The sequence below is a fragment of the Schistocerca americana genome, chromosome 1 (assembly GCF_021461395.2).
Source record: "Schistocerca americana isolate TAMUIC-IGC-003095 chromosome 1, iqSchAmer2.1, whole genome shotgun sequence".
Classification (NCBI taxonomy): Eukaryota; Metazoa; Arthropoda; class Insecta; order Orthoptera; family Acrididae; genus Schistocerca; species Schistocerca americana.
The window spans coordinates 567980167-568005156 of NC_060119.1; the positions used below are offsets into that span (position 1 = coordinate 567980167).

Below are 24990 nucleotides of genomic sequence, written 5' to 3' on the forward strand. Positions count from 1 at the left end.
TTTCATACCGTGATTTATGGTCGTCCACTGAACATTACAAAAGGCGGTACATGATTCTTAATTGGGTGTGTGATCACTGCGGACAGCAAAACATACTCCGTAACATGCCCTCATTCTAACTACAATGTTGATAACGAGTTGTTCTTGTGGAAAAGCATCCTATTCCTCCACCACTGTGGTTGACAGCTGTTGTGCATGTGGACGTCCTACAATACGTCTTCTCAACGGAGCCCACACGTTAGGTGGTATTCAAGTTTGGGAACGGGTAGGCCAGTCCATTCGCAGGATATCCTCTCGTTTCAAGAGCTCCTCCAACTGTGCTATTCGATGGGATAACACGTTGTCATCCATGAAAAATGAAGTCAAGGTCGAATGCTCCTCTGAAAAGGCGAACGTGGGGGAAGGGTTACATTCTCGCGATAACGTTGACTGGCGAGTGTCCCGTATTCAAAGATTTGCAGATCAGCAAGCAAATGCAGCATTACTCCTCCCAACATCATAACACGTGGACTATCAAAACGATCATGTTCCACAATGTTCCTGGGTGCATTACGTTTTCACTTCTCATCATATGATGTGCGTCTAGAATCATTACTTGGATTGAATCTGTTATCCGAGAAGAGCATGTGATCCCACTTCTCGTTGGTCCAGCCCCTCTGGTCTTGGCACAATCGCAAACACCGTCGCAGAAGTACAGGTGTCAACGCAACTCAGCCTAGCACACGTCGGACGATGAGATCACCCCCATGCAGTCACTGTGCCACTGTGGGACGTGCGACAGTGTGCCTTAAATGTGGCTGCAATTGCACCCACTATTTGACGTGGGTCCCTTCCTGTCTGTCGCACAATGTAGCGGTCATCTTATGTTGTAGCTTGCCGTGGTCGACCAACTGCTCTCCTTCGGGCTCACATGCATGTGTAACACTGTTACGAGCAGTACCAGTCTCCTGGGCTACACTTGTAGTCATTCGTCCTTCTTCCAGTTTCCCCAAGATTCGTCCCCTGTGTGAAGTCATACATATGTTGTCTCTGGACTATGTTGGAATGAAGACCGCCACTACAATGCACCGTAACTGCTCCCTGATCGACGCTCACTATCTTTACCCGTTACTTCAAGAGCCTCGTGTTGCCGGGCCAGCCCCATTTGGCGTTGTAGTCACGCTGACCTAATGCTATGTGACGTCCAGCTTTCTGTGCGCGACTGGGAGACGTCTGGCAACATATTTCTGTACATTCATTTATTTCCACCGAGTAGTTAATATGCCACGTTACTGTGTCTGTCTCGTCCTTAAGTTCTGCACAGCAGTTTATAACTGCAACACTGACTCGTTCTGTTAATATATCGTAGCGAGAGCAATTATTTTTCACTTAGCATGCAAATACGAGGGGCGTTTAGTAAGTAATGCAATACATTTTTTTTCTGGAAGCAGGACGGTCTTATTCTTGTTGTTGTTGTTGTGGTCTTCAGTCCTGAGACTGGTTTGATGCAGCTCTCCATGCTACTCTATCCTGTGCAAGCTTCTACATCTCCCAGTACTTACTGCAACCTACATGGTCTTATTAAGGATTCCAATAACCATATTATTCCCCACTGTTTTGGCTACAAACAAAAATTACACGAAGCGAAATGTAGTTTGAGGTGAACTATGCGAGAGGAGTTCAACGAATTCGAAAGTGAAGTTCTACGTACTGACTTGGCAGAAAATCCTAAGAAATTTTGGTCTTATGTCAAAGCGGTAGGTGCATCAAAACAAAATGTTCAGACACTCTGTGACCAAAATGGTACTGAAACAGAGGATGACAGACTAAAAGCCGAAATATCAAATGTCTTTTTTCCAAAGCTGTTTCACAGAGGAAGACTGAACTGTAGTTCGTTCTCTAGATGACAAAATGGTAGATATCGAAATAGATGGCAGAGGGATAGAAAAACAATTAAAATCGCTCAAAAGAGGAAAGGCCGCAGGACCTGATTGGATACTAGTTCGATTTTACACAGAGTATACGAAGAAACTTGCCCCCCTTCTTGCAGCGGTGTACCGTAGGTCTCTAGAAGAGCGTAGCTTTCCAAAAGATTGGAAAAGGGAACAGGTCATCCCCGTTTTCAAGAAGGGACGTCAAACAGATGTGCAGAACTATAGACCCATAACTCTAACGTCGATCAGTTATAGAATGTTGGAATACGCATTATGTTTGGGTATAATGACTTTTCTGGAGACCAGAAATCTACTCTGTAGGAATCAGCATAGGTTTCGAAAAAGACGATCGTGAGAAACCCAGCTCGCGCTATTCGTCCACGAGACTCAGAGGGGCACAGACACGGGTTCCCAGGTAGATTCCGTGTTTCTTGACTTCCGCAAGGCGTTTCATACAGTTTAAAAAAATATTCAAATGAGTGTGAAATCTTATGGAACTTAACTGCTAAGTTCATCAGTCCCTAAGCTTACACACTACTTAACATAAATTATCCTAAGGACAAACACACACACGCGTAAAGAAAACACGAAAGTCAAAACGCTGTCTAATGCGAGGCGATATGTCCTGAGACGCATGAGAGGTTAGACTAGCAAGCTGAGCGACAGGTAGGTGCTTAAGTACTTGATCGGGGACGCCGCTATTGGCTGCTGCAACTACGTATTCCACTGTGGCGCCCTCACTCTAAATGCGGGCCAGGAGGCGCGCGCCGCCACGGCTGATGGCGCGATGGTACAGAGACCTCTATGGGTCTTCGACGTCCATGACGTCTGGCGGGGTTTCAAATTCCGCGGCGTGCGGTACCAGATCCCTCCCCCCTGAAACCTGCGCGTGGGGGCAGAAACGCCCCGGACGGTGCCGAGGTGGGCGGCGGTGGGAAGAGGAGCCGGGCTCATCAACCGCTATTAGGGGGAGGGGGGGGGGGAGGAAGGGACGCCCGAGGTATCCATGACAGCCGATCCAGAGTCCAGGGCGGCGAAGGGAGCCGCCGATCCACCCGGAGGCGGAGAGGGCCGGCGGCAGGCCTCGGGGAAACGGCAACCGGGGGCAGGGACGGCGACTCGAGGACCACGTCCGTACCTGAAGGAGGTAGGGACAGAGGCGGCGGCGAGAGTCCCGCGGCGGCACGTGGGCGGAGCTGATATGATGGCGGCGTTCCATGCCTTTCGATGTCTGCGCCGACGTCACACGCCGCGACGACCGTGGAAGGTGCCTTGAGCCCGTACTCGCGGGCCCACACGGCCGTTCCAGGGGCGTACTGCCGCGAGGGCAGGGAGTGGGGGCGGGAGGAGGATGGCATCAGCAAATTGAGCAGGGTCCGCGGCTGTCGCCCATGAAGGAGCTCCACCGGACTGCGACTGCATAGCGTGATAGGTGCTCAAAAACAGGGTGATGTTCAACATAGTTGTGTCGACCACCTTAGTCAACTGTTGTTTAAAAGTGCGGTCAAGCCTCTCTGATGCGCCATTGGATGAAGGGTGGAAAGGTGGGCTACAGATATTTTTGATACCATTGGCCTGACAGAAGTCGTGGAAGGAGGACGCCGGGAATTGGGGACCATTATCGGAGACCAATGTGTGGGGCAGACCCTCAATGGCGAGAACCTGGGCCAGGGCCGTGAGTGTAGCCTCCGTGGTGGTGGATGCCATTCGGACAACATATGGGTATTTGGAGTAGGCATCAACGATGAGTAACCACATGGACCCCAAAAACGGACCCGCAACATCGATATGGATGCGATCCCAGGGCCAGCGAGGCACAGGCTAGGGTGCAAGGGACTGAGGGTGACCACCTGGTGACGCACACAGACAGTGCACCCACGGACCATGCACTCAATATCGCCATCGATGCCGGGCCAATACACATGCCGGCGAGCCAAAACTCTCATACGGGACATACCCCAGTGCCTGCGGTGTAACGAACTGAGCACCCGAAGCCACAATGCTGGAGGGATGACCTCCCGATGGGCATCGGACTCCGTGGCCAACAGAAGGACATCATTGACCATGGAGAGCCTGTGTGACAGTGGCGCCAGGGGCTGAAATCTGAATGCACCCGACGAGTGACATAGGACGGCCATCTGTGGACCACATAGTTGAGAAACTGCCGCGAGACAGGGTCGTGGCAGGTAGCCGCGGCAATGTGAGCACCCATAAGAGGCAGACTTTTGTGGCGGCGTTCGTAGGGACAAACAATTCGCTGTAGAAACGGCTTACGAAGTCACCGCCACACTTTTAATAACGGGCCGACCGGTCCGCTGGAACAGTGAACAGAAAGATGAATACCCAAACACTCTGATTAAATAAAAGTCGGTACTTATCTTTACTAACGAAGATACAGAAACACAGTAGTGAACTCCGTGTCTACAGAGATCTGTCTAGTTCGAGTCGGAGCGGCTAGGTCAGCGTCGGCTGACGACAAACAACAACTCTGCTGCGATGAACACACAACTGACTAGCAAGTACACAATTCGGTGGCGAGTATACAACTGAGCGGCGAATACAGAACTGTCCTAGCGCTCCCGACTCCGGCGCTTAAGAAACCAGAAGCCAGTGGTGGCGCGCGCAGACTTGCGGCGATTTCCTGTCTCGCTGGCGCTGCTTATGCGGACGGCGTCCGGACTTTGATGCTGCCAACCTTTTTGGCAGCGGGCTCGGGTGGCATTACTGGCTAGGATATAACACTCCTCCCCCCCAAATCGCCGCACCGTCGTTGAATAATGACGTGGCGAGCGTCGACGGCGGGGGAGGGGTCTGGCCGCAGGCGTAGCGGACGAGACCGGGGCGGAGACTGTTGTCGGTGGCAGTCCCCGGTCCGCACCCCAGCATTGGCTGCGCGGGGCCTCGGGAAACACCGACTGAAAACCGAGGTCAGGGTGCACGCCTGTGACCACGGGCGCAGCTTCTGGTACTGGACGCGACGGGGCGTCGGGACCCACGAAGAGAGGCAGCGTCTCCTGACGCTGCGTCGACGGCTGCTGAGTGGGCGCCGGACAAGGCGCTGCGGTGTCAGACTCCTTGGGGGTGCCCAAGGAAAGCGGCTGCAGGACAGGCTGCACAGCCACCGCTTGGGAAGGCGGCCCGGCTGAGGGGTCGACGTCCATCAGCTCCGAAGGCGGTGGCGACTGAAGAGGGACCGCAGGCGCCGGAGCGACCACCTGGGGCGCTCCCGGATGAAGCTGCGCGGGAGGCATCAACGGGACGGGCTGTCGGCGTGGTAGCGGCGACGGCTGCTGCTGCTGCCCTGGGGGCGGCAGCGAAGTCGGAAGGCGCGGCTGGAACCCGCCGCGGACCAAATCTGTGGACAAAGAACGAGCGGCAGAATCCGGGCGGCCAGCGCGGCGCAACTGGTTCTGATGCCTCCTGTGCACCCCAGTAGCACCTTGAACAGTATAAAAACCGCGACCCTGGACACTTATCACGGTACCACGTTCCCAACGACGGCGACCGTGATAAACTCTGAAAAAAACGGCGTCGTTGCGCTGAAAACGCGTGCGATGCTCAGAAGCGGCGGGTCGATCCGGGGGGTGCAACAACCGTAGTAGGGTGCGATGACGACGGCCGTGGAGAAGCTCCGCAGGCGAAGGGCCGTCGCGTGGCGTGGTCCGGTACGACTACAGGAACGTGATGAGGGCCTGCTGACGAGAGTGCGTAGCACGAAGGCGGTCCATATGATCCTTGAATGTGCGTACAAAACGTTCCGCTGCACCATTCGATTGAGGGTGGAACGGCGGAGTAAGAACATGGCGAATGCCATTGGCAGAACAAAAACTTTCAAATTCAGCAGAGGTAAATTGTGGACCATTGTCAGACACTAAAACTTCTGGAAGACCCTCAATACAAAAAATTGAAGTCAACGCCTGTATAGTTTGTGCAGACGTTGTAGACTGCATGGGCACAACAAACGGAAAATTACTAAATGCATCTATCACGATGAGCCAACGAGAATGCCAATATGGACCAGCGAAATCAATATGTACTCGCTGCCAGGGACCGGCAGGGCGTGCCCACTCAAAATAGCGTTGAGGCGGAGCAGCTTGGTGTTCGGCACACGTCGAACAATCTGTAGACATCTGCGTAATCTGCTTATCAATGCCGATCCATGTACAATGACGGCGGGCAAGCTGCTTGGTGCGGACCACTCCCCAATGACCTTGATGCAACAAGTCGAGGACCTTGGATTGGAGCACTTGGGGAACCACTACACGAAGCTGGTCATTCTCGGTGCGTAACAGCAAAACTCCGTGCGAAACAGACAACAGATGACGTTGCGGATAATAGCGACGAACCACAGGATCCGATATGTCCTTTGCCTTGGACGGCCAACCACGTTGAACAAAACGTAATAGTAAACTCAGATGAGGATCCGTAGCTGTTTCACGTGCCACCTGACGATAATCAATCGGAAAATCCCGGAGGGATTGATGCTCATCGGCGTCAATCTGATGGCAAGAGTCGTCAGAGGAATCGAAGACATCATCCGCAGCAATCGGCAATCTAGAAAGCGCGTCAGCGTTTGCATGCTGAGCTGTAGGGCGATACAGTATCTCATACTGGTATTGTGATAACAAAAGAGCCCAACGTTGTAGTCTCTGAGCTGTCCGCTGAGGAACTGGTTTAGACGGATGAAACAGTGACGTCAGGGGCTTGTGATCTGTTACTAAATAGAATGGTCTACCATAGAGGTAGTGATGGAATTTTGTGACACCGAACACAATAGCCAACGCTTCCTTGTCCAATTGGCTATAATTACACTGAGCTTTGTTTAGCAATTTAGATGCGAACGCAATAGGACGTTCGGTGTTACCGACTCGGTGAGACAACACAGCACCGAGGCCGAAAGAAGAGGCATCACAAGCTAACACCAGAGGCTTGTTAGGGTCATAATGGACCAGACAACGATCATTCAATAAAGCCTCTTTAAGCTGCCGAAAGGCTGATTGGCAATCAGCTGACCACACAAACGGAACATTCTTACGGCGGAGACGATGCAACGGTGCAGCAATCTGTGATGCATTAGGTATAAACCTAATATAATATGACAATTTGCCAAGAACTGCTTGCAATTCCTGCAGATTGCGAGGGGCGGGCAAATCACGAATAGATGCTAAATGTGACTGGGAGGGATGAATGCCTTGAGCATTAATAACATGTCCCAGATACTCCATCTCCGTAAGGAAAAATGAACATTTATCGATGTTGCAACGTAGGCCTGCCTGAGACAACACTGTAAACAAACACTCCAAATTACGGAAATGTTCAGCAGGCGTCCGACCGGACACAACAATATCGTCTAAATAGTTGCAACACGATGGCACATTAGCCAGAAGTTGTGACAAAAAACGCTGTAAAACAGCTGGAGCTGACGCACAACCAAAAGGCAAACGCAGAAAACGGAACAACCCCAACGACGTGTTTATGACAAAATACTGTTGTGATTGCTCTTCGAGGGGCAATTGCAAATATGCTTCACGGAGATCGATTTTGGAAAAGAAACGAGCTTCCCCTAACTTATCCATCAGCTCGTCCGGTCTAGGCAAAGGAAAAGAATCAATGACAGTCTGAGGATTAACTGTCGACTTAAAAACAGCACACAAACGTAACTTGCCAGACGGTTTCTTTATAATAACTAAGGGAGAAGCCCACTGGCTCGCTGAAACGGGTTGAATAACACCATTGTTTTGCCAACGACGAAGTTCAGCTGCTACAGGTGCCCGGAGGGCGTGAGGCACTGGACGAGCACGAAAAAATCGAGGCTGAGCATTATCTTTTAACGTAATATGAGCGGCAAAGTTCGCAGCACAACCTAGTTCGTCTTTAAATATGTCACTGTATCGTTTACACAAATCGGTTATGCTGTCTTGAGGAACAACAACAGAATTAATTTGCAACACATTGTCTTGGATAGACAGGCCAAACAAGTCAAAACAGTCTAATCCGAAAATGTTTACACTGTCTGTAGCGCGGAGCACTGTGAATGAAACTGTTTTTGTATTGCCACGGAATGTGGCTGGCACGCTACATACACCTAACACAGGAATTTGTTCTCCACTATAAGTAGCCAAAGAATGTTTTGCCGCTGAAAGTTTAGGGCGGCCGATAGCCGCATACGTAGTACTATTTATGAGAGTCACAGACGCACCAGTGTCTAATTGAAAATTGAAGGTCTTATCCTGGATGCGTAGCTTCACAAATAGTTTATTACACTGTCTCTGGATCGGTGCAGTGGAGGCGGAAGACACAAAATCAGCGCGTTTAGCGCGTGTTCGCTACTTATGACAACTCGTGGGTTGGGCGGGTGGAACAACAACTCCCGCTTCACTTGCAGTCTGTACATTACTTTTTACAGCGTTTGAATTACGCCTGGGTCGCATAGCAGAGGGCTGGGTGGGTGGCTTATTGCGAACAAGTTTATTACCCACACGAACCGTGGAAGAGTCTTTAAACGCGACCTTCTGGGCGGGCTAGCTTTGAAGAACATGAATATCCATGGGCTGGGCAGCACTAGAATTGTTCTTGCGTTTACGCAAACAAACAGTCTGGATGTGTCCTTTCCTTTGACAAAAGTGACAAACCGCGTTTCTCAACGGGCAACGTTCACGAGGATGAGCAAGAACACACTTAGGGCAAGACTTAACTCTATCATTTTGCACACGCGGCTGACGAATGTGTTTAACATGCCGCGGCCGGCTAGTGTTTACAGTCTGACTCTGCCGGTGGGGCCGCGGGCGTGACATAACTTGCTTAGCACAGGCAATTTGAGAAATACATGGCTGATCTAACTCACACTCAGCATAGTCAAAATTATCTTGGGCTTCAATGATGTTCATCACAGTCTCCAATGACGGGTCAGGCAACTTTAAGATAGCAGAACGAATACGAGAATCTGCAATGTTTTGAGTAACAGCGTCTCGTAACATGACATCACTGTAGGAAGCTCCACACACACAATTAAATCGGCACTGACGGGTGAGGCCCCGTAAATCTGTTAACCACTGTTTATTAGATTGATGTGGCAGTTTCTTTAATCTGAAGAACTTGAATCTGGCTGCTGCCACATGAACTCGCGACTCGAAATACTCAGCAAGCTTGTTAACAACAACGTCATAGTCTAAAGCTTCTGGCTTGGATTCCGGGAACAACTTACAAAGTAGTCGATAGACTTCCACGCCTGCAGTGGAAATTAAATAAAGCTGCCGCTCAGTACCCGTGATTTTGTAGACTGTCATGTGCGCCTGCAACTGCGCGAAATATTCTCGCCATTCTTCTCTTGATGCATCAAAAGCACGGAAAGGTGGAGCTGCCTGTGCTGGTTCCTTTTGTGTTGGAGGATTAGCCGCTTGTTTGGCGATTGCTTCCACCAGACTTTGTATTTGCTGACTCTGTAACAAGATCAACTGTTGTAATTCGGCAGACATAGTGAACACAAATTAAACCAGCCCCCAAAATTTTATCGCTATAATTAGTATAACCAGAAACAAGTTGAACCAGCCCTGCACACGAGTTCGGAAGCCCTCGTCGCCAGTTTTGTGGCGGCGTTCGTAGGGACAAACAATTCGCTGTAGAAACGGCTTACGAAGTCACCGCCACACTTTTAATAACGGGCCGACCGGTCCGCTGGAACAGTGAACAGAAAGATGAAAACCCAAACACTCTGATTAAATAAAAGTCGGTACTTATCTTTATTAACGAAGATACAGAAACACAGTAGTGAACTCCGTGTCTACAGAGATCTGTCTAGTTCGAGTCGGAGCGGCTAGGTCAGCGTCGGCTGACGACAAACAACAACTCTGCTGCGATGAACACACAACTGACTAGCAAGTACACAATTCGGTGGCGAGTATACAACTGAGCGGCGAATACAGAACTGTCCTAGCGCTCGCGACTCCAGCGCTTAAGAAACCAGAAGCCAGCGGTGGCGCGCGCAGACTTGCGGCGATTTCCTGTCTCGCTGGCGCTGCTTATGCGGACGGCGTCCGGACTTTGATGCTGCCAACCTTTTTGGCAGCGGGCTCGGGTGGCATTACTGGCTAGGATATAACACAGACTGTCCAGCGCATCCCGGCAGACGGAATCAATGTGAAAGCAGAGGACCTCCTGTTGGTCAAAGGCAGAATCGGGGCCCAGTGGGAGACGTGACAAAGCATCTGCGTTAGCATGGTGGGCGGTAGGATTGTATCGTATGGTGTAAGCGTAATTACGTATAAACAATGCCCAGCGCTGGAGACGTTGAGCCGTCCGCTCCAGAAGGTGAAAGTGGGGTCTGAAAAGTGTAACCAAGGGTTTATGGTCTGTCAGGAGGGTGAAAGTTGCCCCAAAGAGATAAGTGTGAAATTTTTGGACAGCGAACACGATCGCCAGAGCATCCTTTTCAATTTGGGAGTAGTTCCGTTGTGTTGGGGTCAACGTCTTACAGGCATAAGCGATAGGCTGTTTGCAGCCGTCGGCGTCCCGGTGTGCAAGAATGGCCCCAATACCGTATGCCGACGCATCAGTCACCACAACCAAGGGGCAGTCCGGAGAAATGGGAGTAAGACAAGGGGCGGACTTCAGCATTGCCTTTAAATGGAAAAAAGCGTGGTCACAGGCAAGGGTCCACTCAAAAGGCACCCCTTTGGGACGCAAGTGATTGAGGGGTTGAACAACGGAGGCATCCTGGGGCAAGAACTTTAAGTAATAAGTAGCCTTGCCCAAAAACGCCATCTTTGCTAAGCCAGTGGCCTAAGCATTCCACTTCTGGTTGAAAAAAACAACACTTGTCCAGCTGACAGCGTAAACCAGCAGACTGCAGAGCGTGAAATAAGGCGCTGAGGTTTTGCAAATGTTACTGGAGGGAACGCCCAGTGACCAAGATGTCATCCAAATAATTCACACAGGCAGGGATAGGCTGCGTAAGCTGCTCCAAGAATCGCTGAAAAATGGCTGGCGCTGAAGAGACACCAAAGGGAAGGCGCTTGAACTTATACAATCCGAAAGATGTGTTGACAACCATGATGTTCTGAGATTCGGTGTCCAAGGGCACCTGGTGGTATGCCTCAGCCAGGTCGATCTCGGAAAAATACTCTCCCCCGGCAAGCTTAGCTAGAAGGGCTTCCTGCTGGGGGATCGGGTAAGTGTCAATGAGGGACTGAGCATTGACTGTAGCACCAAAGTCCCCTCACAGCCGAAAGGACCCATTGGGTTTCCGTATGACCACCAGTGGTGTCGCCCATGCACTGTAAGTGACAGGCTCCAGCACGCCAGCGGCATGGAGCCGATCAAGTTCCTGCTTGACTGCGGGTCGTAAGGCCACCGGAAGGGGCCAGGCCCAGAAAAAGCTAGGCTGTGCATCCAACAGTAGGGTGATGTGTGCCTGAAAGCCGGAAGCACATCCGAGAACTGGTGAAAACAACGACGCAAAAGCAGAGCACAGATCGTCCAAGTCCTGAAAGGGAACAGCCGTGGAAACGACTGTAACTTCGTCGGAAACTGAAAACCCAAACAGTTGAAACGCATCCAGGCCAAATATATTCGAAGCCGACGGATGGTCGACGACAAAGAGGGGAACACACTTGTACATCGCCTGGACGGCGAACTGCCCACGAAGGGGAATGGAACTGTCTCCGTAGTTGACCAAACAGCGAGAGGGAGGCGACAACACAGGAGAGCCCAGCCAGATATATGTCGCCATATTAATCAGGGAGACGGTATCCCCAGTGTCGACCTGAAAACTGACATCCTCCGTGAAAATGCTGAGTGTGAGGAAAAGCTTCCACGCTGACGGGTCGTCCTGTGGGACGACCGATTGCAGAGTATGGACTGTATCTTGAGGCCCAGGGGGGGCAAGACTGGAGCGAGTCGAGCTACTATGACAAACCGATCGGTTGTGGCCCTCCTTGTTACACAGCGTGCACGTTTTCCAGCGATGGGGACAATCAGCCCGCGAATGTGCAGTAAAGCACTGTGGGCAAGATGGAATGCGCCGCACGACCAGCGACGAGGGGCGACCGGAGGCGCCGATGCCATAGAGACGTCAGACAACGAGGAGTCCCGATGGCGCTGGCCTCTGTCGGCTGGGCCACGTCGACGTCGCAAGGGCGGAACCCGCCGTGACGCCGCGATCGCCGCCACCTGCGGTCGCATCATAAGACGCTCGTTAGCCGCTTGAGCAATTTCAAAGGAGTGGGCAATGCGGAGAATCTCTTCCAAGGAGGGGTTGTCGAGTTTCAACGCCGCAGTATGGACCTCAGGATCGGGAGCCAGCTGGACCACCACATCCTGGATCAGGGAGTCTGCATATGAAGCCTTACACTGCTGATTGGTGCACGTAAAATCGCATCGACGGCTGAGACCCTGCAAGACCGTGACCCAGGAACGATGCGATTGACCAGGCTGTTTATGGCACTGGGTGAACTCCAGCCAAGAGGCGACCACATGGTAGCGTTGAGAATAATAGTTTGTCAGCAAGAGGCAGATCTCCTGGAAAGAGAGAGCCACAGGATCAAACAATTGTGTCAACTTGGAGAGAAGAAAGAACGTGTCTGGGGAGGCCCCAGACAAAAACAACGACCACTGCAAGGAGTCGTCCATGACTTGAAAAGCCGTTAAATGTTGTTTCAGCCGATGTAAATAGGTTTCCCAGTCCTCGTTAGCGTCATTAAAGGGTGGAAACGACGGCGGACGTGGGAAAGCATCAGACATCCGAGGACCCTGAAGCTGTTGTGGTAATGTGTTCTGGGCATCGACTTTGTCTGTTAGCAACTGCAGCGACTTTTGTAAGATGTCTAACTGGAGCTGCTGCTGCTGCATGAGCTGCTGCTGTTGCTCCAGCAGACAGACCAATTTCTCCTACATACCAACAATGACCACCGTTTACCTCGTCACCAAAATGTTGTAACTGCGACCGGGACGGTTGCAGGGTAGAAATGATGGAAAGCGCGGCAGGACCCGCAGAGCGGCCCGTGAACAACAACACAACGAGAGAGGATGGACACGACCAACGAAGGACCTTACGACACAACAAGAACAGACAACAGAGGCACGAACCAAAAAAGACAACCACGTCCACTCGTAAAGAAGACACGAAAGTCAAAACGCTATCGAATGCGAGGCGATATGTCCTGAGACGCATGCAAGGCTAGACTGGCAGGCTGAGCTTTTCTTTATTGTGATTTCATTCCCCTGCCCCATATGGGCAGGGGAGGGCTGTCAGCGGCACAATCCGCCGCTCTTCAGCCGAGTGACATGGCTACTAAAATAAGAATAAAATGTTTCACACATAAGGCGATAAAAAGGGGAACATAAAACAGAGTAAAGGGAGAAAATGGAGGTAAAAATAGACTGACATGGAGACATTCAGGGTGGACAGTTAAAAAACACAGTTGGCGAGTCTTAAAACACAGAGATGCCAGACATGGTCATAGGCGTTCTTGAGATCAAAGGAAACAAAGACAGCAGAGCGATGGGAGTTAAGTTGGGCAGAGAGACGGGTGGTAAGGTTAAGGAGCTGGTCGTCAGCAGAGAAGGAAAGCCAGAAGCCACATTGGCTAAGGGGAAGGAGGTGGTGCTGGTTAAGGTGGCGGTGAATATGGTGAGAGAGGATGGCCTCGAAGACCTTACTAAACATGGAGGTGAGGCAGATGGGACGACAGGAAGAGGTATCAGAGGGGGGTTTCTTAGGTTTAGGGAACAGCAGGACACGGGAAGTCTTCCACAGGTCGGGGTAAAATCCAGTGGAGAGGAGGACATTGCACAGGGTAGCAAGGACAGACTGGAAGGATGGGGGGATTCCTTTAGGTGGCGGTAGGTGACGCCATCATGACCAGGGGCGGTGTTGTGTTTGGTGCGGAGGACGAGTGTGATATCTTGTGCAGTGATGGGAGTGTTGATGTCTGAGGGGTGTAACCGATCCAAGTTCTGGAAGCTAGGGGGGGGGGGGGGCGAGCGGGGGGACAGAGGTGTCAGTGCGGTCAAGGATGGTGGGGAAGAGGGAGTAATCAAAATGGGGATCGTCAGGAATGGACAAGACCTCGTATAGGTGGGAAGCAAAATGGTTAGCCTTACTGAGGCTGTCAGGAAATGGTCGATCATCATGAAGGATGGGGTAATGTGGGGTGGGATGGCTGCTAGTAAGGTGGTGGAAGGCTGACCAGTACTTGGAGGATTGACAGGGAGGGTGGAGTTGAGGTGTGTGCATGTCTGGCGCCAGTCCCGGCGTTTCTTCGCTGTAAGGAGGTTCCGGATGTGTCACTGTAATTGCCGGTGGTGGGTGAGAGTATCCCAGTCACGAGTGCGGAGGAAGGAGCGGTAGAGCCTGCAGGATTCACGCAGAAGAAGGATGGCCTGTGGAGGAAGCGTAGGGTGGTGAGGGTGGATGAGTTTGGTAGGGACATGAGCCTCCACTGTGTCAGTTATGGTCTTCTGAAGGAAGAGTTTGGGTGATGTCATCAGGGTGGTGAAAGGTGAGGGGGTGGCTTTCGACCTGCAAGGCAATGGATTCCCGGTAGGCATCCCAATTGGCACAGTGGTAGTCATGGACAGACTTTGGAGGGGCAGCTGGGCGGGTGGCTGCAGGGGCAGGACGGGTAGAGGAGATGGTGAGAAGGACAGGGAGATGGTCACTACCGACAGGATCGAGGACATCAACGGCGATGCGACCAAGGAGGTTGGGGGAAGCGAGGATAACATCGGGGGTGGAGTTACTTTCAGGATGAGTGTGCTGTGGGAGAGGAACAAGGTCACCATGGAGGGTGGCAAGGAACTGCAGGCTGAGCGACAGACAGGCGCTTAAGTACTCGATCGGGGACGCCGCTATTGGCCGCTGCAACCACGTGTTCCACTGTGGCGCCCTCACTCTAAATGTGGGCCAGGAGGCGCGCGCCACCACAGCTTACGGCGCGATGGTACAGAGACCTCTATGGGTCTTCGACGTCCTTGACATCTGGCGGGGATTCAAATTCCGTGGCGTGCGGAACCAGAACGCCCCTTGCATCCTTTTTACCACATCCCCAAGATGGGAGGGAGGAGACATCGTGGCCAGGCCTCAGGTTGCGACGCCCTGCCCACCTCGCCTCCGCCACCCCACTACCTGATCCACTTCCCACAAAAAAAAAGAGAAAAAAAGTGTTAGTCTCCAAAGTGGAAGATCCGTGTTCAAATCTTCCTCCTGCCAACTTTTTTACTTAATTATGAACTTTTTCGTCCAATCATTGACGTGTTTGTTCTCCTTCTGTAGTCTTGGGAATTGTCGTACTATATAGATTATGGGTCATGCAGTAAAACAGTCGCAAGTTAATGTGATGAATAGTGAGAGCAGGCGAGATACCGCATAGACCTCTCACAGAAATCAAAACAACGAATAAACGGGTGTGAACTATACTGTGTTACAACAAAGGAATTCAAGACTCAAAACTTCCAAAACAGAACGCAAGAGTCATAATATGTGTTACTTGTGTAGAACAAATGGGAGGTACGCGTGTCTGGAGGCTGCTCCCTTACACTTCGCTGTTGTAAACGAAAGTTACACCACGACGCAGTCACAAATGTGAATTCGATGAACAGATTCGTCATTAACCGAACTGATGTTTCATAATTTTGTAAAAAAATAATAATAATAATCACGACGCATTGGCTATTCATTTGTGCTCGATGTTGCATATATTAACCCTGGACCATTCAGTTTCCATTTTGCTTCTTTTTTCACGGTTCAGTACACCTTCTGTTTCCATGCTCGATCTGTGTTCAGTTTTTGACAGTCTGTCCATTGGGTACCTTACTATGAGGGAGGGAGGGGGGGGGGGATTCCTTTGTCAGATCCTCCACACACAGATACGTCCATCGTGATGCTGAACTGAGACCCGTATGGAAAGAGAACGTGGTTCCACTCTTGTTGTAATTGGGTGCACCACAGCCTCTGTGTCAACGGAAGCCGCAAATGGTCGCCGTGATTCAGACGTAGTACGACTACTGCTCGTGTGGTTGTCGTCACACTGCAAACAAGGATCTACAGGATGATTACGTGATGATGTTTCAAACTTTCAGGGTAGAGATCAGAATCGGAGCGAGTACGAGTCTAACGCTCGGGTTGCATAATTTACAAATCAAGGTGTCTATGTCACAATAGTGTTAACTGGCTTCCTTTGCTCCCGCTGAAGTTCCGCGAGTACGAGGAGTCTGAAAACTGTGGCTGTGCGATCGCGTCCTGCTCGTAGACCCGTTGTCTCTTACTGAATCATGCAGGAGTGAAAGGCTAGTCGTGGCTTATTGTTAGTACAGAAGATGAGTACACGACATTGCCGCTGCAGAGTAGCACCGAGAAGGCGTAATGACCGACTGTCGGGATCAGACGGCCTTTAACGAATGTGTATTTTGTAAGACTATGGAGGGTGTAACACGAAAGTTGATTTGTGCAGTGTTGGCAACTGCAACGTGTTTCATTAGAGGATAGAGGATGAGCGATATACGGAATAAGTTTCACGCTGTAGTCCATACTGCAGACGAAAAACAAACAAATTTTGTCCAGTGCAAACAAAATGATTGTATTCATGTTTATTCCATCTCCACCATAAGAAAACAAATGTGTTATGTCAAACGAAAACTGGGCACAGAGCAACCTCACTTTATATCACTGCGACAAAAAGATCGCCATTTCTGTACTCATTTGGTCATGACGACTTGTGTTTTTGGGCTAACCGCGAGTTGTATAGCTTATCATTCATTTTTGTAATTTATTTTAATAATTAATCACCATTTAGAAATTGCACTTCATCCTTATGTCATGTTTTGTTTTCTGGTACTGTCGTTACACATTCGGTAACGCCTCGAAAGTGTGTATATGCCAACGTAACTTCTACATCTACATCTACATCAACATCTACATCTACGTGGATACTCTGCTAATCACATTTAAGTGCCTGGCAGAAGGTTCATCGAACCACCTACACAATTCTCTATTATTGCAATCTCGTATGGCGCGCGGAAAGAACGAACACCAGTATATTTCCATACAAGCCCTGAGTTCCCTTATTTTATCGTGGTCATCGTTTCTCCCTATGTAGCTAAGACAAAATATTTTCGCATTCGGAGGAGGAAGTTAGTGATTGCAATTCCGTCGCAACGAAAAACGTGTTTGTTTTAATGATGTCCAGCCCAAATCCTGTATCATTTCAGTGACACTCTCTCCCATTTTTCTTGATAATACAAAACGTGCTGCCCTTCTTTGAACTTTTTCGATGTAAAGGGTCAGTCCTACCTGGTAAGGACCCCATACCGCGCAGCAGTATTCTAAAAGAGGACGGACAAGCGTAGTGTAGGCAGTCTCCTTAGTAGGTCTGTTACATTTTATAAGTGACCTGCCAATATAACGCAGTCTTTGCTTAGCCTCCCCCACAACATTTTCTGTGTGTTCCTTCCAATTTAAATTGTTCGGATTGTAATACCTAGGTATTTAGTTGAATTTACGGCCTTTAGATTTGATTAATTTATAGTGTAACCGAAGTTTAACGAATTCCTTTTAGCACTCATGTGGATGACCTCACACTTTTCGTTATTTAGGGTCAACTGCCAATTTTCGCACCATTCAGATATCGTTTCTCAATCGTTTTACATTTTTTTTATCTCCTGACGACTTTATTAGTCGATAACCGACAGCGTCGTCTGCAAACAACCTACGACGGCTGCTCAGAGTGTCTCCCAAATCGTTTATATAAATACGGAACAGCAAAGGGCCTTTAACACTACCTTGGGGAACGCCAAAAATCGCTACTGTTTTACTCGGTTACTTTCCGTCGATTACTACGAATTGTGACCTCTCTGACAGTAAGTCATTAATCCAGTCACATAACTGAGACGATATTTCATAAACACCTATTTCACTAAAGCCGCTTGTGTAGTACAGTGTCAAAAGCCTACCGGAAATAGACATTAAATATTAAAATAAATTTATTGCAGTCTTCGAAAAAGTTTTGTGTGTGTAAATGTATGTGTAAACAGAACAATGTACTCTGCTAACCGATCAGTCGTTATACTGCCATTTAGACACGTCGGACATTTTGTGACATTTCAATCATAACTTGCCTATAGAGTCGAAATCATGGCTGTGTGGAATAAATGAATAGTAATTTAAAGTTTAATGGCGGAAATTTCGTTGAAAATGGTTGCATATGTAACGGGAACACCGCGAGTCCGCAGTTATACTTGCGATCTCGTGTACTGGCTCTCCCTTCTGAGCGCGTCGATTCCACTTGTACCCGACAACAGACTCAGGTCCCGAGTGGACTGCGGCGGAGACTCACGAGTCTGCGGGCACACGGAGATGACGTCACAGGACTGGCTGGCTAGCTTAAAGCTAGTATACGGAGCTCATTTCTGATCTCTATTTCAGGGATCATGGAGAAGCGTAAATGTATAAACTTGAGGTAAGGGACCCTGGTCCGATGGCGACCGAGTCGCAAGATCCGAGCGAAAATCGTTTTGATACCACTGACAGTGGAAAATATGTACTGGTACTCTACCCAGGTTTCTAGAACACACCCCACTTGTTATTCGTCAACAAATGGGATTCCAACATGGTGCAGCCCCACTTCATTTTGGACTGAGGGTTCGTGAACACCTGGATCAGACATTCCCTGGAAAGTGGGTAGGGAGAGGAGGTTCTGTTTTGTGGCCAGCACTTTTACCTGATCTCACCCCACTTGACTGCTTCTTGTGGACCCAAGTGTAAAGTCTCGTGTACGGAACACTAATCGAGACTGAAGAGAATCTCTTTGCAAGAATTCTAGCTGCCTGAGACAGTGTTCAAACGGTACTAGGTGTATTAGAAAGGGAACGACAGGACTGTGTGCGACGATTTCATGCCTGCATTGACGCTGGGGGACGCCATTATGAACAATTGTTGTAAATTTAGCAGCTTGTGAAACTTGTGTAGGTCAACGGAATTCATTATCACTGTACTGTAGAGTTTGGATTTTCGGACTCTCTGACATCAAGTTACGTGCGCGTTACTAACCCATCAACAGGCGAATTACCTGACACCATTATGGAATATTCAGCGGGAATTTTGTACGTCATCATCAGGGGTCGGAAATTGGGGCCCTTAGTGTGAGTGCCGCGCGTGGTTAAGACGGAACTTGAGAAGATTTTCGCTTATACCTCCTGACTCTGTGGTTTCCGGACTAGGTTCCCTTACCTCAGATTAATACATTTACCCATCTCCATCACCCTTGAAAGTTTGTAGCAGCATCACGGTATCACGATGTATAACCGGGGGCGCGGTAACCGCTACGAGTTGCACGTTGCCTATCTAACTATTCTTACATATATAGATGTAAATGGCGTCACTCCTACCTAATCTGCACTGTTGCGCTGAAATGCTAATCATTTGTGTAGCCAGGCATGCCAATTTGACGTTTATTGTTCGCGCTCATCATGATATTGCTGTTCTACTGGTCAGAAGTGTAGCTAGAGATACTGCAACACAGGACTGTCTCATTACATTGGCGGTAAGTTCCTACAGGACCAAACTGCTGAAGTCATCGGTCCATAGGCTTACACAATACCTTATCTAAATTAAACTAACTTACGCTAAGGACAACACACACACCCATGTCCGACGGAGGACTCGAACCTCCGACGGAGGGAGCCACGTGAACCGTGGCAAGGAGCCCCAGACCGGGTGGCTACCCCGCCCGGCATATTACATTGGACATAAATTATAAGCAGCGGAAAAATGCTCCTGTCGGAGCACAAAAATGACGAATATCTTCCTGTCTGACGGAGAAGTGGCGAACCAGCTTCCTCAACTCTCATTACGCCCTCCTCACCAAAAATTTTGGCAAGTGAACATACTCGCGCTCTTTTTAACACAGAACGCTCTAACTCCTTGTACCCAGTGCCTTTTGTGCTTAAGCCACCATACTCGGCATCTTCCTATCACTGTCACTGTCTATACATGTCTCTCTCCCACTGTCTCCTTTTTCCCCCATTGATTAACAGTATATCCCATTGCCACTGTCTCCTCTCTCACTTACACTTTCTCCTTTTGGCCTTCTATCCCAGCCCCACTGTCTCTACATAGTTGGACGGCTCAAAAATTCTGGGAGTCCACCTTATTTTTCCCCTACACCACGTGTTTAAAATTTCGGCCCAAAATCCGCCCTCCTCTATATCTACGTGTTAAAGTTCGCAAGTCTGGAGCCTATTAATGGTCTCCGCTCATCCGTATGTTTCATTTCCTCTGTCTCCTCTCTCTTTTGGTCCCACTGCTTGTCCGTCTCGATCCACCTCTCTTTCTCTCTTGCTGCCACTGTCTCTCACTGACCGTCAATACGTCCTCTCTCTTTCGCTCCCACTACTAATGTCTTCATCCATCTCTCTTTCCTTTTCACTGCCACTTTCACTCTCCCGCCATCACTGTATTCTCTCTCTCTTTCTCTCGCAGTGGCACTGTTTCCTCCCTCTGCAGCCGTCACTGTCTCTCTGTTACTCTCTTCCACTACAAAAAAGCGCGAATACATTCGCATGCCAAAATTTTTGGTGATGAAGGCGTAATGAGGATTGGTAAAAGTGGTCCTCCACTTTTCTGACAGTCTTTTAAAAAGGAGCATATTCGTCTTTTTCGTTCTCTGGCAAGAGCATTTTTCTACTTGTTCCCCTCTGTTCTCTGCTACAGCATGGTATGCTCCTTGCACGGAACGAAATCTAACGGCCAGTAAAGTTTTGACAGTTCATTTATGTGTTTCGACGCATTTGCTTACTTTGAAACACGTAAACAATCAATATGTATGATACAGGGTATTCAAAAAAAGTGTTGAATACTTTGAGAGATGGTACTATTCATCGAAACAAGAAAAATAAGTCCAATAAACAAGGGCCCGGGAAGGCATATTTTCTGAGACAAGTTCAATAACTGTGGGTCCGGAAACGCATACATCCTGCGATAAACACGTGTTTACAGGTGTTCAACGTGGCGTCCCTTCATGACAATGCACCCCTCTGCCCTCCGGCGTATTTAATAACGCACCCTTTGAAGTATACCCAGTTGTTGTTGTACCTGCTGGCACGCACTGAAGATGTTACCCTGCAGTGTCCGCACATCGTTGACTGGCATAGCGTAGACCAATTCCTTCAAGTGTCCCAAAACCAAAACGTCTAGACGGCCCTATTAATCTATCACCAAGAACACTTGCCCATACGGTGATTGAGAATCGGTGTAGATGCCCTCTTTCCTGAATTGCCTGATGGTTTACATCTGTCTGGCTACAGAAGTTGACAACACCATCTCTTGTGAACCCTGCCTCATCGGTAAAATCTTGGATGTTAACGGTGGATCTGCGGCACACTTCTGCAACGGCTGACAGAACCGCCGTCTGCCATGTTGCATGATGATGCTGTGCCTTAGGACCTGACACGCTGTAGATGATATGGGTACAGTAATTGTTCATGAAGTACCCACCATATAAGAGAGTGAGTCACGCCTCCTGCTACTGCTAGTCGTCGCACACTGGTCCCAGGGGTTTCTTCCACCAAGCGTAGCACACATTCCTCCACATCAGGCGTGCGGACTGTGCGGGGCCTTTCACTGTCAGTCTTCCGCGGTAAACGGGTACCTGTGGCGCTCAGACGTTGGGAAAGAGTGTCGAACAGCTTATCAGAGGGCACTCTGCGCTGTGGATATTTTTCAGCGTAGAGGGCATGGTCTCGCAAGCCACCTCCATTTGCTAAACCGTAGCAGAATACCATAAACGCCATTTCACTTGTCAAGTAAATGGCTTCCATTGCTAACAAGTGGTTGAAGAGAGAAAACGTAAATACCCTACACCATTTGTACGTACAAACAGCGCAGTAACAGTAACCACATTAGTGAATCTGCGTTTGGAAGAAAATAAAACGCCATGACGCGTACCCCGGGTTGACAGTACTGTATAATAAGACACACAAACACGACGAAAACTAACGTAGCATACAACATGACTCGAATCACACAACTGACTGCAGACCACTTAATGTGAAGTAGAGTACTATGAGTAAGACATAAAAAGCCGACACACTTGACGGAGCGCCAATGCAACGACTGTGCTAATATCCGCATCCAAGCGTCGCGCAGCCGTTCCTATAACATGTGTTTATTGCGGAAAGTATGCGTTTCCGGACCCATGTTTATTGGACTTACGTTTCTTGTTTCGATGAGTATTACCACCTCTCGAAGTATTCGACACTTTCTTTGAACACTCTGTGTAAGGTTAACAAAAACTCGGTTGCTGTACATTTATTCTGCATACTTCGCTCATCGATCGCAATTCATCGAAAACGACTGCCTTATGATTTCTTTCTTAAAAGTGTAAAAGTACTGTTAGAAATATTTTACGGAATTTTCAGTCTTTCCTGTTTCACATAATTTTTGGGAGTCATTTTAAGTTCTTTTCAACTATGTTGAGACCCTTTTCAGCCCACTTTTTGTCGTTTCAGTGCTAGTTTGGGCACACTTCCACAGGTGTGAAATACCTATTTTACCGAGATCCCGTGTTTTACTGGTGAAAAAATGTTGATTAAATACGTAGAATGTGACCTTAGCACCCTTTCTAAGATCCTGGAACCCTTGCCATGTGTTCAAAAGGTCGGCTAAAATTACATTTACGCCTCAGACCGGATATTATTTGCCTATTTTACCTGCATAAGTACGGAAACTTTGAACTTCTGGATCTCGGTAACACACAATTATATCGAAAAAGTTTCAAGGATCCCCGAAAACATTATCTTCAGAACATATGTTAAAAATTTCGACGATTTGCCTTATCTCCAAGTTATAGAAATGGCCATTCCCACAGTTAGTATTTTTCGTACCAAAAATCATGGTTTCTCACTGTCTTCTCAGGAACCGCACATGAACAAATGATACTTTTATCAGCCGCCGAAGGTCCACCCTAGACTACACCTAATTTTTATTATTATTTCGTGTCAGATGCAAATTAAAACATTATTGCATACATTACTGCATTACATTACTACATACATTATGGTTTATAAATTTAACCAATCAAAGAATAATATATATATATATATATATATATATATATTATATTAACAGACATTGGTTAAATTTACTATACAATGGATGCCCAAAAATAGCAACGTCCAGTGCACTTTGTGTAGCATTTACAAGATCGTCCATAGTGCACACAGTTGGAGCTAATGTGCATTGTAGCGGATGTGATGATGTCTGCACGGCAGCTCCACAGTCACACTTGGGAGAGTCCGCCTGGAAGCCCCACCTCTGCAGGTTGCTTCTCGATCTTGTGACACAGGAACGCAGGCGATTAAGTGATTTCCGTGTGGACCATTTCTGTGTGTGGCCGGGGGAAGAGCTTCTTGTGGAATCAGCCACTCCTCCAGATGCTGTTATCTTGCCTGCCATCTCTTCTCCCAGTGTTGGTGTTGAGTGTCAGCGAGCGCTTCTGTGCTGCGAAGAACGCTCTTTCTAGACAGAAGTCTTTGCTGTTTCCGGTTGACGACCATGTAGTGGATGGCCTTTAGGTGTTAATGCCTTTTTCATTTCATTTTGTGCTGCTGTATCCCGTCGGATGTCCGGAGGGGCTATGCCGGATAAACACTGCAGTTTTTCCACTGGTGTGACTCTCAGACAACCCGTGATGACTCTACATGCCTCGTTCAGAGCAACATCAACTTTCTTGATATGAGTGGAACTGCACCATACTGGGCAAGCGTACTCAGCTGCAGAGTAGCATAGGGCTAATGCGGATGTCCGCACTGTATTTGGCTGTGCTCCCCATATTGTTCCTGTCAACTTTCCAACAACATATTTCCCGCCGGGCACTTTTTGCTTTGTTTTTAAGCAGTGCTCCTTGTATATGAGAGCACGGTCCAGAGTGACTCCGAGGTACTTTGGTGTCTTGCAATGTTCTAGAGACGTTCCTTCCCACTCTATCTGTAAGGTTCTGCTTACTTGTTTCTTTCTACGTGGAAAGCGCACGTCTGGGTTTTTGATGGATTTGGTTTCAGCTGGTTGTCCTTGTAATAGACACACAATTTTTTCGAAGCATCAGTGAGCTTCTGCTCCACGCTCTCAAAGCTATATCCTTGAGCTGTGATTACATGGTCATCTGCATATATGAAGCTTTGTGTTCCTTCTGGTAACGGCTGGTCGTTAGTGTGTATATCAAACAGAGATGGTGCCAGCACACTGCCCTGTGGCAGCCAGTTTTTCTGCTGCCTCCATCTGCTTCTTTGTCCTTATATTCCAGAAAATATCTTCGATTCTGCAGTAGATTTCTAATCACACAGGTTAGTTGGTAATCCTTGATGAGGTTGTATTGCTGCAGCAACAAGAGTCTATGGTTGACAGTGTCGTAGGCTGCTGAGACACATATAGTGTGTGTGAAATCTCATGGGACTTAACTGCTAAGGTCATCAGTCCCTAAGCTTGCACACTACATAATCTAAATTATCCTGGCCGGCCGCAGTGGCCGTGCGGTTAAAGGCGCTGCAGTCTGGAACCGCAAGACCGCTACGGTCGCAGGTTCGAATCCTGCCTCGGGCATGGATGTTTGTGATGTCCTTAGGTTAGTTAGGTTTAACTAGTTCTAAGTTCTAGGGGACTAATGACCTCAGCAGTTGAGTCCCATAGTGCTCAGAGCCATTTGAGCCTAAATTATCCTAAGGACAAACACACACACCCATGGCCGAGGGAGGACTCGAACCTCCGCCAGGACCAGCCGCACAGTCCATGACTGCAGCGCCTGAGACCGCTCGGCTAATCGCGCGCGGCGGACACATATAAACACAGCTCCTGTGATCTGCCGCGTTTCGAAGCCGTCCTCTGTGTCAGCTTCATCGCCTGTGCTGTGCAGCTGTTCCGTTGTCTGAATCCTGCTTGTTAGAGGATCAGTAATGGGTCTATCATATCTGTTACTCTTTGGAGTATCAGGTTTTCCAACACCTTATACAGGTGGCATAGAGGGGAGATAGGTCTATAGCTTTTATTATACCGGTCTTTTCCTGGCTTATGTATAGCTACAATTTTTGCTTT

The 24990-nt window shown here is 48.8% G+C and overlaps 1 protein-coding gene across 1 annotated transcript in view; it reads left to right on the forward strand.

Annotated features, from left to right (window-relative positions):
* The first annotated feature begins 2919 nt into the window (after positions 1 to 2919).
* The window catches only part of LOC124578090 (dipeptidyl peptidase 1-like), a 94807-nt gene continuing 72736 nt past the window's right edge, over positions 2920 to 24990 (forward strand). Inside the window, exons 1-2 of the mRNA XM_047131229.1 lie at positions 2920 to 3180; positions 4873 to 5239. Of these exons, the coding sequence (XP_046987185.1) occupies positions 2920 to 3180; positions 4873 to 5239 (628 nt within the window). The remainder of the gene's footprint in view (positions 3181 to 4872; positions 5240 to 24990) is intronic.